The sequence below is a fragment of the Lissotriton helveticus genome, chromosome 8 (genome assembly GCF_964261635.1).
Source record: "Lissotriton helveticus chromosome 8, aLisHel1.1, whole genome shotgun sequence".
NCBI classification, from domain to species: domain Eukaryota; kingdom Metazoa; phylum Chordata; class Amphibia; order Caudata; family Salamandridae; genus Lissotriton; species Lissotriton helveticus.
In genome coordinates, this window is record NC_136069.1 from 976,762,893 (window position 1) to 976,779,022 (window position 16,130).

At 41.9% G+C, this 16,130-nt stretch overlaps 1 protein-coding gene across 3 annotated transcripts in view; it reads right to left on the reverse strand.

Annotated features, from left to right (window-relative positions):
• RIOX2 (ribosomal oxygenase 2) overlaps nucleotides 1-16,130 on the reverse strand; it is a 905,982-nt gene that overhangs the window by 346,059 nt on the left and 543,793 nt on the right. For all 3 annotated transcript variants that reach the window (XM_078657815.1, XM_078657817.1, XM_078657816.1), the window contains one exon: nucleotides 10,410-10,513. In XM_078657815.1, coding sequence (XP_078513941.1) covers nucleotides 10,410-10,513 — 104 coding nt within the window. The remainder of the gene's footprint in view (nucleotides 1-10,409; nucleotides 10,514-16,130) is intronic.

The following is a 16,130-nucleotide window of genomic DNA, read 5'->3' on the forward strand; positions in this document are numbered from 1 at the left end:
GTGTGGTAGCGGTCCCTATGAGACTTCGACTGGTGCAGCTTAGGATTCTTCATCGATCCTACACCACGGGCCCCGGGTTGTATTGGATGGGGCTTGCTACGAATGCAGATTGTCGCAGAGGTTGTGGTATGACTGGAACGTTTATACATATCTTGTGGGAGTGCCCGCAGGTCCGTGACTATTGGATTAAGATCCATGAGAAAATGAGTGAGGTGTGGGGTGTACAGATTGCACTGGAGGCACGCCGTTGCCTACTCAACGTATGGGAACCTTCTGACCTCTCGAGCCATGGTAAACTGTGGGTCACTCTTGCATGCATGATTGCCAAGTGTAACATTGCACAATTATGGGGCGCTAGCCGAGCTCCTCAGCTTGGGAAATGGATGGAAGACCTTGACCGGCGCATGTTCCGGGAGAGGTCTGTATATGTGGCCAGGGGGAGACCCCGTAAATGGGGAAAGATATGGAATGTCTGGAATGCTTACCGTGGGGACATCTGTACTCCAACAGATCTAGATCCTGTCCGTGAGGAATTGGATGTTGCCTGAGCCCACTTCTCGCACTCCTTAATATTTTCTGTAATGTTGGAAGTCTACATTCTCCGCTTATGATTTGCAGATACCCATGGCACAGTGGTCACTTTTCAGTTTGTGTATTGTTGTTTATGTTCAATAAAAAGATTTTTTTTTTTAAATGTGAATAACAATGTTCTCCATCACATGTGGGAGTTACCATTTGAATTCCCCTGTTCCCCTGTGCAACTGGATGCTCTAAACCTTGAGGCCACTAACTCCTCTGTGAAACAATCACTCTACATGGAACTTATGACACTTTAAAGCCAGGATAAAGCTGTAAATTAGTAGCTGCACCTGTGTCATCCATCCCAGTCTACCAAACACTTCTGAACAACATTTCATATTTAATCATCACCAACGTTGCAGAATGGCTCAAGGCCAACTGTATTGGTTAACCACATTGGAAATTATAAAATGCTATCAGATTAACCTTGTATCCATCCTCTTTCTCAAAGTGTGTTTGACAATGTCCCTTAGCCAAGAATAGATATAAATAATATGCCCCATGATAAGTTGAACATACTTGCTGTGATATTAACGCAGAAAGAGGTCCCTTTAACCTCACTGATGGATAACTTTCACTAACACACAGCCCTTTCAGCGTCAGTGATTCAAAAACTATTGCAGGCTCAGCAATCTACTCACTATGCAGATTGTAGGTGTGTGGGAATATATTTTTGTGGTGGGGTTATTTATTTTTGGGATATGGGTGGTTATATTATATGGTTGGGGTTTGTTTCAAATTCTTCTTAAATTATAGTATTTTCTTTTTTAAAGGAACAAGGTGTAGGACTTTCAGAAAGTAAGTGGGGGAACGTTTCAATTCTTGGATATTTATTTAAGGTGTGTAGCTATTTACTGTTGAGGTTTGGCAGTGTATTTTTTAGGATTGATTGCTTTTCTAAATTATTACTGTTATTATTTGAATTTTGGTATATTTCTTTTTAGAAGCTGGATGCAAATGTTGCCGGGGATAAGGGTGGGAAGTGCATTAAGTTGTAAGTAATTTTTTATGGGGTATTGTAATTTATTTTAGGGTGTAGGTGATTTTAAAGCAATATTGTACTTGAAAAAACTATTTTGAAAGTGTATCTTTCACAAACCTTAAAAAGAAATATGTATATGAAAAAAAAAATCAAACTTTATCTGTTTTTCCCAGATAAAACCATAAAAGACATAAAAACATCAATTTATTTTACATATTTATTATTTGTTAAGCTTATAATTCGCGCAGCTATCCCCAACGGGGATGTCCCGGCGCTATGGACAGAGTGCAGTGTGAGTATCTAGCAAAGCTAAGCGTTAGAGAACAGCCAGGTTTTTAAGTTGCGCCTAAACAGGCATTTAGATTCAATCATACGGAGAGATAGTGGCAGGTTATTCCATGATTTAGCAGTAATAACTGCATAAGCTCTGCCCGCATTCTGGAGCAACGAAAACGGGGAAGGCGTAGGAGGCAAAGATGATTTGATCTAAGTCATCGATTGGACTGGTCAAGCTTGAGCCTGGATCTGAGATATGCAGGCCCTTGGCCTTTTATCGCTCGGAAAGTCAGGACCAGGGATTTTAACTGACAGCGGCTAGTCACAGGCAACCAGTGTAGCTTCTTCAGATGAGGGTCGATTGAGTGAAGGTAGGGGATATTACAAATCAACCTTACCGCTGCATTCTGCACAATCTGCAGACGTTTAATCAAATAGGCCGGAGCTCCCACATACAGACTGTTTGCATAGTCCAAGTGTGATGTTATGAGAGCGTGAATGACGGTACTACGTGTGTCCAAAGGCAGGAAAGGGAGAATTTTACAAATCATACGAAGCTTGCTAAAGCACGCAGAGGTGACTTTATTAATTTGAGCCTTGCATGACAATTCGTTGTCGAATTGAAAACCCAGGTTCCTTGCTGAGTTCAATGGTACAGGGGGAGGGTTCAGGTCAGGAGGCCACCAGAGTAGAGGTAGGGGAGGGTCTTTTTGATTTAAAAAACAGTACCTCGGTTTTATCCAAATTGAGCCTGAGAGTGTTGAGTGTCATCCATGATGAGATGTTGCTCAGGCAGCATCTAAAGTTGGAAAAACTAGCGTCAGAGTGATCTCTAAATGAAAACACAAACTGAGTGTTGTCAGCGTAAGAGATCACTTTGACCCCACATGATTCAACCACCCCAGCCAGCGGTGATAGATAGACATTGAAAAACAGTGGGCTCAGGGCGGAGCCCTGAGGGACACCACAGCTAAGTGTTTTTTTCTCAGAGACAAAAGGCTGGAGGAGGACCTGTCGGCCACTTAGAAAGAGTCTAATCCAGGCCAGAGGAGTACCCTGTATCCCGAGATTGAATTGTAAATATCAATAAAACTCATATGTACACAATGACCAAACAATGTGGCGAGTGTGATCTAATTACAGTTTAAAAATAAATCCCACAATCAAAGTTAATCACAGCTTGACCTAAGTCGGATGGCGGTCCTTAAAAAGCTGAGCGTATACAAATATGTATATATCATAACTAAACAAATATTAATATAACAATCAACTTACATTTTATAGAGAAAAATAATCATTATTTAAACAATTTATGTAAATTAAAAAAGGTTTGATCATATATAAAATATCAAATAAATACAATATATTTATATCATATTAAAATGTTTCAAATACATTTAAACATGTCTACACATTTGTTTAAACAATTTCCATGCATTTCCATTCTTTTCTACAGGGACAATTGTCATTTGTTTTACTTTTACAGTGGCTATATCAAATAGTAGCAGTGTATAAGAGATTTAAGGGTTTATTTTCCAAAATGCCAGGAAAAGTGAAAAAAGAAATCTTTGAAGGAGCATGGTTATAACTGCAAATAGTTGAGACCACTGCTACTTCAAAATAAATTATTATTTTCCTAGGACTTTTATTAATTGTTATTTCTTTTGTGCCTGATTCTCATCTCACAAAGGACTAATATGGTAGTGGGCAAGCTAGATGAACAATGAAAAAACTGGTTGACATCATAAGAGTTTGAAAGTATTAATTGTAGGAAAATGCCTCTTTTTACAAGGTTAACTCCATTTTTTGGACTGATGCTGCTGAGTTTTTTTTAGCACTGGAACTCTGCTAATCAGGCCTTAGTGCATGTTCCCTGTGTCCTAAAACATGTTAAAATTGGCTACACTCCTAATTGGCATATTTAACTTACCTGTAAATGCCTAGTATATGGTACACATTATAACCAGGCCTGTAAGTTGAATGTCACTAGTGGTATGTAGCACACATTATGCCACCAATAGAGTGGTAGAGCAAAACATGACTACATGCCTGCCACCACCAACCTGACTGTGCAGGTTAAACTGCAAATTCAACCTGTCAAAATAAACCCTTTTGGCAGGCGTAAATCTTCCTTTTAAACATGAATAAGTCACCCCTAGGAAGGTATTATTGTTCAAAGAGACAGAGTGCATGGTATTTAAAAGTACATAATTTATAAGTTTAATGTTAAACATGTCCTTACAGTAAAAAGGCCAAAAACACTATTTTCACACTAGCAAGGCTTGCTGTTTCATAGAAAAGTAATTGGATACATTATTACATTTAATATTGTTACCACAGCCTAGGAAACAGCAAAAAAGTTAATTCTTGCACTTTTTAAAATATGCATTACAAGTCCAAATCATTGGTAGAGTTGACTTTGTATTACATATTTTACAAAAAGGTAATTTTAAAATGTCATCTTTCACATGCCTAAAGCTTCTAGAAGCCCAGGTGCATAAGCTTCTAAATGTCACTCGAAAGCTGAATAGCTCAGTGATGAGGACTGAACTTGCTCCCAGAGATGAGACAAAGGAAGGCCTTGTATGTGGGGAGGTGTACTGTTACTCTGATATGATGGCAATCTGGACAGTGGCCAATAAGTCATTTAACTTAAGGGGGGGGGGGCTAACTGTGGACGATAGTGGCCACTTCCATTGAGGCTCCCTCTATCCAGAAATCCTCCATAATCCAGTCTACAAGTTATTGTAGAACACAGATCAAAATTTCCCAAGGCCAGTGGAATGCCCTATTGAAACTTGATCGTTGGAGATTGCGGATTGCGGAAGAACACAGAGCGCCCAAGTTAAGTGAGGCGAGTCTGCAGCGGACATCACACCACCCCACCCTGCTGAAGCCTCGCTGTCTGAACAGGCTGCAGATTATCCTGTTGTCCCGGCATGCAGGAGATGCTGCAAGAGTCAAGCTGAAAGAGCCGGGGCTGGGGAGGGGGTGCCTCTGTGCTGACAGCCGTGGCCCGATATGTCTGCTGGAGGTGAGGAAACCTGGCACTGGGACAGCGGTGGCGCAGATTGGCTGTCAGAATTGACGCAATATTTGGGCCTATAGGGTGAGAGGGGTCCGGAAAACATTGGGATTGCAGTAACAAATAGGGTCACGCCAGATTAGACTGGGTGACCGGTGTCAAAGTTCTCCAAGAGGGTTGACACTGAGAAGCCGCTGCACACTAGGCACTACACATGTTGATTCAGCGAACTGGTTCCCAGTGGTCCGAGAGAACTTTATTAATTGCCAACCCCAGATATTCCATATACGTCCCAACTCCACTAATATTAACAGACCCTTGCGATACTGCTGCATAAGTTGCTGTCCCCCCAGGTGGTGAAGAGGAGTAGCGAGCCCAGATTGTCGTTACACCTAAGGCCATATCCTGTGCCGTGGGGTCCTTGGGTAGAGGTGCACCCTGGTTTGCAAGATCGGTGGGGAACCCCGAGCACTCAATAGGTAGGTGGTCATGTGCAACTATTGTGAAGACCAGGCCGGAGAGGCTTGTGCCCTCCCACTTTGCGCGGGTGTTGGGCAGGCTCCACTGGACCCAACTGCTCCTCATGTTGCTGAATAAAGAGCTGACATAAAAAGGAACACACAACTAGGATACCATCATGCTAGAAGAACACTCTAGGCGTGCCATTCACTACTGGGGACACCCAATGCAAGGCACCAATGGTAAATTGACTAGACCTCCTGCCCAGACAGCGAGATCATTGGTTCCATACAACTTTAACAATTTTGCAAGCGATTAGGGACACATGCTCTTGTTTAAAAAATCAAATCTGCAAAGTCAGCATGGGCCTTACTCATCTCCATCAAGATCTCTGTAACATAGTGACAGAGACTGAGGGCCGGATTTCAGAAGCCGAGGACACCATACGGAATCTCAAGAAACAAGCATGTCACATCTTCAATTTAAGCAAAACAGTGTACCTATAGTTTGGATAATGGAAGTGACAGAAGCAATGAACTAAACCGAATTTATGACCACATGGCTTAAATCAAGGGTACCTAGAGAAGACCTGTCTCAATGTTTTGTAATTGAAAGAGCCTATCGTTCACTGACAGTGGGCTATGCTCCATACCCCGTCCTTACACCCCCCCCCTCCATTGGTGCTCCACCTAGACCAATTTCCAAGCTGCCACAACAAAGGGGGTCCAGTCTTTCAGAGCAAAGTCCACCATGATATTTCTAGATTATAGCTTAAAAGTGAAGCAGCAACATCGATCATTCTCAGAAGTTAGGCAAAATCTCAAGCCGTGAACTTGAAAACATGTTGTTATTCTTGGCCCGCATGAAGGTTAAACCCAATGGTAAATCACGTTTTTTCGACAATGCTAAGAGCTAAGACAATGGCTGGAGGTCCATTAGTACATCTACAGACTCCTGCCTATAGAAAGAGTGCCCTTTACAGGGCTCACCATCCAGGAAAGAAAGAAGACGACAGGGAGACAGACAAGTTCCACTGCAGCGGACTTAGAGATTGCTCAAAGAATCTGTCATGGAGAAGGGCCGAAGAAGACCATACAATAATGAATTTTATTTTCTTGTTTCAATTACTTAAAAGTGATACAACAGAGCCACAATAAAACCAAGGACAATTCTTAAAATAAAATATTCAATTAATCAGCGTCCTGCCTACAGATCAATACAAGAGAGTTTCAGGTTTGTTACTTAGGGTCTCATTAGGATGGCGGGAGGACTTCCGTCCGCCCATCACCCTAGCGGTGCTTGGACCAGCCGCCAGTGGTGCGGCGGTCCTGCACCGGCGATTAGAATGCCACTGCCATCATGGTGGCGGCATCCTCCATTCCCAGCATTGTGGCGGACCACAACGCTGGGAATACACTGCGTGCATTGTCATGCACAAGGTGACAGGCACCGGGAGGTGCCTGCCACCATGTCCATGACAATGCAGGGGGATACCATAGGTACCCCCCATATGCACCCCCCACCCCTCCCCAATACCCCGGGGGCCAGCAACGGGCCCCCGAAAGCAGAATGACACCAGACTTCTCAATGTAGCCTCGCAGCTCTTCAGAACTGACACATTGCCCACATAGAGCCGCATCCTCAATGCTGGACTTCGCATTGCAAGCCCCACTGATGGGATTCTCGACTACGACACAGGCCATCTCATTGCAGCCTCATCACATCTCGGAACCAAAGCATGGACTTGGCTGCTAGCCATTTTTTTAAGGTACTTTGTTCAGCAGGCTTAACTGGGTCCCTGTAGCTGGCATGTGCTCCATCGCCCCCGGCCTGAACTTGTGACTCTGTCCTAGTCTGACACAACCAGATATCAACATTTGGCGCTTTATGTTTTTAAGCACTATTTTTATCTAAAACTTTAGAAGTCAATATCTCCGGTTCTGTTAATTGGATTTTTTAAATTTTGGTCTTGCTTTATTTATTAAACTCAGCTTATATGTTTCTTTCTAAAGTCATAGAGTAAAAAGAACCTAAAAGGAATTGTTTTTTTACATATCGACTGTATCAATTGCTAACTACGCTTAAATCGCTAAAAGATAGAAAGAACTTGCAAAAATAATACATTTTGAATTAAATTAGTCCCTTGTGAACAACTGTGCTGAGGCTGATTAATGTGTGATTGACCCTGACCAGGAAAGCTGTAGAATGTGTCCAGGTAATGCAATGGTAGGTACTGCAGCATGTAAGGATTGTGATACAAAAGCAGAGGTGTCCATCGGACCAACTAGAGCAATGGAATGCAGTTCTACATGTCAGACGGAAGGTGCATCAACAGAACTGTGCCTATGCACCACATATATGCATGCAGAGCATTGCTGTGTGACTGGATCATTGTGAGTTAACAGAACAGAAGGACTACTAGTGTAGAAGTCAGTGATGCATGCTAGGATTGAGTTACATCAGCAAAGCTGTGTGTTGAGACCACAGACTGGAGTAGAGAGTACTGCTGTATGCTGGTTTCGAGGTGCGTCAATGATGCTATTTGAGGGGGTGAAGTACAGGAATAGTAGAGGCGAAATAGTAGAGCTGGAGTACATACAGGAATAACATACTATTGATGTACATGTGCAGGGCTGTGTGTTCTCCATTACTGGAATATACACAGTTCAACTTCTCACAATTAAGTAAATTGGTAATGATGCATGGAATTCCACTTCAGCACTGCTGCACAGCAGTAGTGAAGTTTATTGACAGTTACATGTGGGCATGACGTGTTGGAATTACGAGAGGGTCAAAGCTGGATTAAGTTGCATCAGTAGCGCTGGGTGACAGGGCCAGAAACTTAAACACTAGGCAGTGTAGTATTTTAGGATTGACTGCTGCTGCTCTGGAACCTAACAGGAATAAAAACAGAAATGTTTGCAAGGAATGTTTGCTGAACAGCAATTTTAAATCTACAGAGGGGTCTCAAACATACATTGTACTATCCATGCAGAAGTCTTTAAAAACAACAAGAAAAATAAGTACCAGTGCGTGAGCAGCGGTAAAGCCTCTAATAAAACAATTAGTTAGTACTTGATTAATGCTCCATCGAATGGTCAAACAGAGAGAAAGTGAAACCGAATACGCTGAATCTGCTGACCAATGTGAAGAATGGAAATGAGAGTGGCAGTAAAACCAACCATTGGTAAGTAATTGGCGGGTTCTAAGACCCTTAAAGGTAACCATTACAAAACGTCTTTGCAAGCACAACGCCCAGTCATCAGACGCGACAGTGCACATGTGCGCTGTCTCAGGCGTGACCTAAATGAAGGTACAGTATTTATTTTAATATTAAGAATATTAAACTGGAATATAAATTATGGTATAATGCTTGTGTATTTTGTTACTAAACACACTAGATAGTACCTATCAGGTATGTTTACTAAAAAATAAATAAAACAAGCATTTGCAACGCAACAAGTCTCGCCTTTGGGAACTTATATGTATTTAGTTATGCAGCACTTTAGCCTGTGTGCTGAAATATCTACTGTTCTTTAACATGGAGGGAAAGTAAGCACCAAACTGCTTGACATGCCTGGTATTGGAACACATGGAGAGAAATATGGTTTATGGGTGCTTGTGGAAGACAATTTCTATGGACTGGAATCTAGAGAATGCTTAAGTGATTCTGGTATTTTACTGACCTCTGCTGGTCGTTTTCTATCAAGAAAGTTAAATAGAGGCAGTTGCCCGAAAAATTAAACAAAGGAAAGTCCCTCAGCAGAAAGCAATTCTAGTATTTTACTGACCTTTACTGGTTGTTTTCCAGCAAGACAGTTAAATAGAGGCTATTGAACAGAAAAAAGTCCCTAAGCGGAGGCAGACAAGTCCTAGGGCTGATCTCCAGAGCCCGCAACGTACATACACATATAAGTATATACTAATGTATATAAGTATATACTAAAGTATATACAAGAGGTCTTGAATGCTCAATCTGAAAATAAAAAACACATGAATCCCTCTCCTGATAAAACAATGCTTCATGGATTAAAAATAATAATAATACTGTGAAAGATTAGTATTTTAAAAATGTACTACAGAAAAATATGCCTATTGCAGTAGTTATCTTATATGTTAAAAAAGAAAATTAAATACTGAAAATTGAAACTTCTCCTCACTCTGGCCCCTACACAACTAGCATCCTGCTCTGAAAATATATTCAAAGATTTTTCAAATACCAATGTTAATACTCATGTAAATAAGTTTAGAATAGTATTTCTTTAAAAAAGAATACTACAGACAAATAGAGCTCAGAGGATTTATCATTGTTGAAAGAAAAATTACAACACCCACATTTAATGTAATCCTCCCCAAAATATTTATATTTTTAAAATACAAAAATAAATGTGGACTTTTTTTTACAGGGAATAAACACCCCGAATCTCTCTTACCCATCCCTCAAAACTATATCAAATAAAACTTCTATTTTTGCCTTTGGAGGCAGAGGAAAGCGGCGGTTAAACCCTCCCCCACCCCCCTTTTTAATCTCCTTACGCATCACTTAAAACTATATAAATTAAAAAATGTTCTCGCTTGCAGGATCACATGCTAAATAAGGGATAGCTGCTTGTACCATCTGCTATGGGTCTATTTTATTTTTGTGTTTGGTTTATTTATTGTATTTGTGCATTTTCTTTATTAACCTCGAGGCTACTGGTCGAGTAATTCGTTGCTATACAAAAATAAAAAACACTTAATTTAAAAAACAGGACTTCAGTGATTCATTAAAGATTACCAATGACAGTCAAAGCATAAAGGTACTTCAGTATACTTAGCTTTTGCTTTTTCTATACATCATATACTTAAAACTATTGAGGTTACGTTATTACAGGTTTTCTTTTAAACATTTGCAGATTGGTGATGTTCTTGTTAGGGAATCATGTTTTAGCAATGTCTGCATTTTCATCGCTATACAAAAGTAGCGTTATTGACTGTCAGTCCATCAAAATAACAGGTTAGCTGCAAAAAATATTATAAAATCTTGTCACCAATCAGTAAAAGCAGCAGACTTCGATTTTAGGCTTTCATTTCTATGTGAACACTTACTTATTCTGGTAGGTACTTATGGTCACATGAGTAGAATGTGAAATGCCAACAGGAGTGTCTGCTTGGTGGATAGTTCCCCTGGGAAAATATAAGAAATCACCAGGCTGAAAAAGAATAACAAGGATAATCCCAAATTACAGTGATACCATTTAGAATATTCTTTCAATTGTCGTTGAGAAACTGAAAGAGTAAAAGATGTTAGCTATGTCGTACCATTTAAGGTGAAGGCATGAATGCATACGACCAGGGAAAAATTAGAGCTTATTTAATGCGAATAACAAGAAGAGTTTAGTCACCATACTTGCTTCTGTAATGTAAAGATATGAACACTTGTACCTTCATAGTCGAAGGGACATCCTAAACAGGCTAGGAAGTGACAGGAAGACTTTTCTAATCAGTTTACACCGCACAGTTATTGATGTGTATGTACACACACAACCCTCTAACACCACCACTTCCTCCTAATCCCTGCAAATAAGGTTGTTGTTGTCCATGACAAACAACCATACATCTACCCATGAAAACAGTTACAACAAACAGGCAACTACGATCTCCAGATGAGCTAATGTATTAGGGAGATAGGGAACGACGGCTCAGGTATGGGTACAAGAACTGGTATTGGTCCAGAATGATAGAATAATACAAGATGGACCGAGCATGCACATTTTTAACTGCACAGGCATTACGCATTGACAGTGGACGGAATTTCATGGGAGGGAATGAAAACTTACAATTGAAGCAAAATGATTGGAAGGAAGGAGTTTCATAGTGACAAATTATTAAGAATGGTTTGAGAGAAGGCTTTAGTCACTAGAAATGTAATGCCCAGGTGGAAATAAGTGTAAAGATCCATGGAGAATGAATAGGACTTATTTTCGCATCACTATTGGCAGGTTGCGACAGCCACTCTGTAGTTATATTTAGAGTTACCAGAGATATGAACTCCTTGTATTTTTGACCTTTAATACCTTTGCACCTGTTTAACGTATCTCCACAAACCTATCCAGTTCTATTCTTCCTTTGAAATTGGTGGATGATTGAATGTTTTGCAGTGATTGGTCAAGGGAATGCACAAAAAGAAGGGTGCCCCAAAACAGGTTTTAACCTCAATGCATTTTACATAGACTTTTTGTATTGGAGGTAGTGGGAAAATGCCTGAACGGATTGTAATGAAATTTCACAACAATGTACATTAGACTATGTAGATGATCATTTTTGCTATTGCAAGTGATGTTATGAAGTGGTATGGAGTTATAAGAGCCAAAACCTAGTGCTTTCAGTAGCACAATGCTAATAAAAGTCTCAAAGAAGACAAAAAATAAACTTGACTGTATATGCAAAGTTTCAGATTTATTGCATGAATAACTGAAAGAACAATTTATGGTCACGTGCTAATGGAAACCAATAAGCAAATACATAACAACTACAATAGATAAAAAGAAAGAAGTCACATTTAATCTGATTGCCACTCTGTAGTTATAGTTAGGATTCCCAGATATAGGAATTCCTCAGATTGTTGCTCCCTAATAACTTTCCATCTGTTTGACGAATCACACCAAACTTTCCAGTCGTATAGCATTTTCTGCATTTTGTAAAGATGTTCATTTTTATGGTGAATTTTTAAGGGGTTTCAAACATGAAAGGGGGTCCCAAATCGTGTTTCTTCACCAATGCATTTTTTATAGACTATTGTATGCAACGTAGAGCAAAAATGGCTGAACGGGTTTACATGTAATTTGTCAGGATTATACATCAAGGATTATCCTTTTTGGGTATAGTAGGTAAGCAGGGTAAGTATTTTTTAAGTTATAAGGCATTTACACTTAGTAAAATTTGTGACAGAGGTAATTTCACAAAATCTCACCAAACTAGCAAGGTACATGGGAATGGCGAGTCATTATCTAATTGGATAGTGACTGCCTTTGCACAGGTTTATGCGGTCATGTTCAAATAACTTGTTTCGGTTAAAATCCAATAAAAGTACATATAGATATAAAATTCCCAATTCATATTTTGTACTAGTCAATTTAAAAGAGTGCAATAAATGATATACAAAATTTACATTAAAACAATCATCATCCACAATACAGTACTTCGAAAGGAGTTATATGTTGCTCATTCCATTATCACAATTTCAGACCCATCTGACCCTGTGCAAATACTACTGCTATACATATTTGGACAAGGTACGATAACTTTTACGCACCATTGACTTTGCATTGGTGCATGCGTGTGCTTTTTGCACTGCACCCGAATCCCGCGGGCTACTCCCGTCCTAACTGTGGTTAGTCCAGTGTAGTCCCAGCGATTCACAAGGCCCTAGGCCTACCCCCGATCGATTAGTGATTGTTATACCACTTTATTGATATATGGTTTGAGTGGCCACCGGCCTCATCCAAAACGTGCAACTTGTATATGTTATATTGTGCTTTTGTTTAAACGCTTGTGCTTCATTGCTCATAAAGAGTAGTGGAGCTGACTACAACTCACTAGTAAGGTACAGTAGGAAAACACTTAGTGTAGGTAGGTGCATCACTTACACCACACTAAAGTCATGTCTGGCACAGGTGAAGCTACAGGCTCTCTACCTGTGAAGGTTGACCCTCCACAGGCAACCTCCAGCTATGACAAATTCAGCTACAAAGACTTGAGTGCCTTGTGCACTGCAAGGAAGCTGAGAAAGGGTCACAACCCTACCATTCCTATCATGATAGCCATCCTGGAGAAGGATGACCTTGAGAGAGTTATAGTAGTTCCCTCAGGAACAGGAGAAGGAGTGAACCCCCCAGATACTGAGAACACCCCCCCAGATGTAGAAGATGAGGAGGTGAACCCAGATTCAAATGGTGAAGATTCAGATGTGGATCAAAGGGTTAGCCAGGTACCAGTTGGAAGGCTTAGCCAAGCCAACTTGGACCTACATGGAAATGGAGAGGGCCAGCACCTCCCCAGAATACATAACAGGATTCTCCCAGGCAATAGGAGAGAGAGGAGCCCTTCCAGGGATTCTCACATTTCTAGTGCCTCAAGGGAATCACAGAGAGGAATGACTTCCCCTCAAAGAAAAGAGCATAGGGCCAGGATGAGAGCAGTTAATCTCCAAATAGAAAGAGAGGAATTAGCCCTGGCCCAAGCTAGACTAGCTCTTGCAAGAGAGCAAAAGTTAAGTGGGGAGACTCCCACTGGTGGCAGCACTATCCCAAGAGATAAGGACAGGTCCTATGACAATAGAAACCCGAGTAAGATTGTGCCCCCCTACAGAGATGGGGATGACATCCACAAGTGGATAACTGCTCTGGAGAGGGCCTGCATGGTACAGCAGGTTCCTTCAGATCAGTGGGCGGCAATCTTGTGGCTCTCCTTTTCTGAGAAAGGGAGAGATAAGCTCCTCACAGTTAGACCTGAGGATGCTAAAAACTACTCTGTCTTGAAGAGTGCTCTTATTGAAGGGTTTGGCCTAACCACTGAGCAATACAGGTTGTTGTTCAGAGACACCCAAAAAGCACAGACTCAAGACTGGACTGATTTTGTTGATTGTGCCACTAAAGCTCTGGAGGGTTGGTTGCAGGGAAGTAAAGTCTCAGACTATACCAGATTATACAATCTTATAATGAGAGAGCAGATCCTTAATAACTGTCAGAACTAGCTATTGCATCAACACCTTGTAGACTCTGATCTGACCTCTCCCCAAGAATTGGGAAAGAAGGCAGACAAATGGGTCAGAACAAGGGTTAAGCAGAAACCCCAGAACCAAGGAGGTGATCAGAAGAAAGCAGATCAAAAGGGTGGTAATCAGAAAGATAAAGACCAGAAGTCTTCTACAGGCCCCCAAACTAATAGTAAGGAGGGTGGTTCCCAAAATGGAAACAAGAAAAAGAAGAATGATGGCCCAAAGAAACCTTGGTGCAACTTTTGCAAGTCCAATTCTCATTGGGGAAGTGAATGCACTAAGAGAAATCCGGTTGCTACTACTGCAGTCCCTAAGACACCTGCACCCCCTAGTACAGTTAGCAGTAGTAGTACACAACCCAAGGCTATAGTGGGGTTAACCATGGGTACTGAGATGGAGACTGGCCTAGTCAGGATGCCTACTCAGGCAGTTCTGATCTGTGAGGGGGACATAGCTATGTCCTCTGCTGTGAGTCCTAGTAACCTGGGCAAGTACAGGCAGACGCCTTTAATTAATGAGAAACTGGCTCAGGCCTACAGGGACACTTGTGCCAGTGTCACTATGGTGACACCTAACTTTGTGGACCCTGAACAGATGATACTAGGTGAGAATTACCTAGTGACCAATGCTAGCAACACCACTACTAAACATAGTGTGGCTGTTGTTAATTTCTCCTGGGGAGGGGTAACTGGCCTCAAAAGAGTTGTTGTTAGTGCAGACCTCCCAGTTGACTGTTTGTTGGGCAATGATCTGGAGGAATCAGTATGGTCAGAAGTGGAGTACAGGACTCATGCAGAAATGCTAGGGATATCAGCCCATGTCCTTGCTGTAACCAGGTCCCAGGCCAAGAAGTGCCTACCTGAACCTGTGGTGGATCTTGAAACAATAGACCAACCACAACCCAAGAGAAGGAGCAAGAGGTTGAAGGCAGAGCCTTCCCACTTGCCCCAGGTTGAGGATCAGACCTCACAGGAGGGTGATTCTGTGATCCAAGAGGAGACGGTCTCTGAAGAGCTTGAGCCTGATCAGGTTGAGTTTCTGGGGACAGGGGGACCCTCAAGGGCAGACCTGGGGCAGGCTCAGTTGACTTGCCCTTCACTTGAACCCCTCAGACAGCAAGCTGCTGCTGAGGCTGCAGGGAATGCTCAAGGTACCCATTCAGTGTATTGGGATGATGGGCTCCTTTATTCAGAGGCTAGAGACCCCAAGCCTGGTACAACCAGGAGGTTGGTCATACCTTTGCAATTTAGGGGCTTTCTTCTAACCTTGGCCCATGATATTCCCCTTGCAGGACACTCAGGCCAGAACAAGACTTGGGACAGGCTTGTCCCTCACTTTCACTGGCCTCATATGTCAGAGGATACCAAGGAGTTTTGTCGCTCCTGTGTCACATGCCAAGCCAGTGGCAAATCAGGTGGCACAACAAAGGCCCCCCTTATACCACTACCTGTGGTGGGGGTGCCCTTTGAGAAAGTAGGGATTGACATTGTTGGACCAATGGATCCCCAAACAGCATCTGGGCACAGATTTATCCTGGTGGTAGTGGATCATGCCACCAGGTACCCAGAGGCAATCCCCCTGAGGACCACAACAGCTCCTGTTGTGGCAAGGGCCCTACTTGGACTTTTCTCCAGAGTGGGCTTTCCAAAGGAGGTACTTTCAGACAGAGGTACAAACTTAATGTCTGGATACTTAAAGGCAATGTGGAAGGAGTGTGGAGTGAACTACAAGTTCACCACACCCTATCACCCACAGTGCAATGGGCTTGTTGAAAGGTTCAACAAGACCCTAAAGGGAATGATAAAAGGATTACCTGAAAAGCTCAGGCGTAGATGGGACATCCTTTTACCCTGCTTACTCTTTGCTTACAGAGAGGTCCCACAGAAGGGGGTTGGCTACAGCCCTTTTGAACTTTTGTTTGGCCACCCTGTGAGGGGTCCATTGTGTCTTGTAAGGGAAGGAGGGGAGTTACCTCTCAAAAAGCCTAAACTTGACATAGTGGACTATGTACTTGGTCTCCGCTCCAGGATGGCTGAGTACATGGAGAAAGC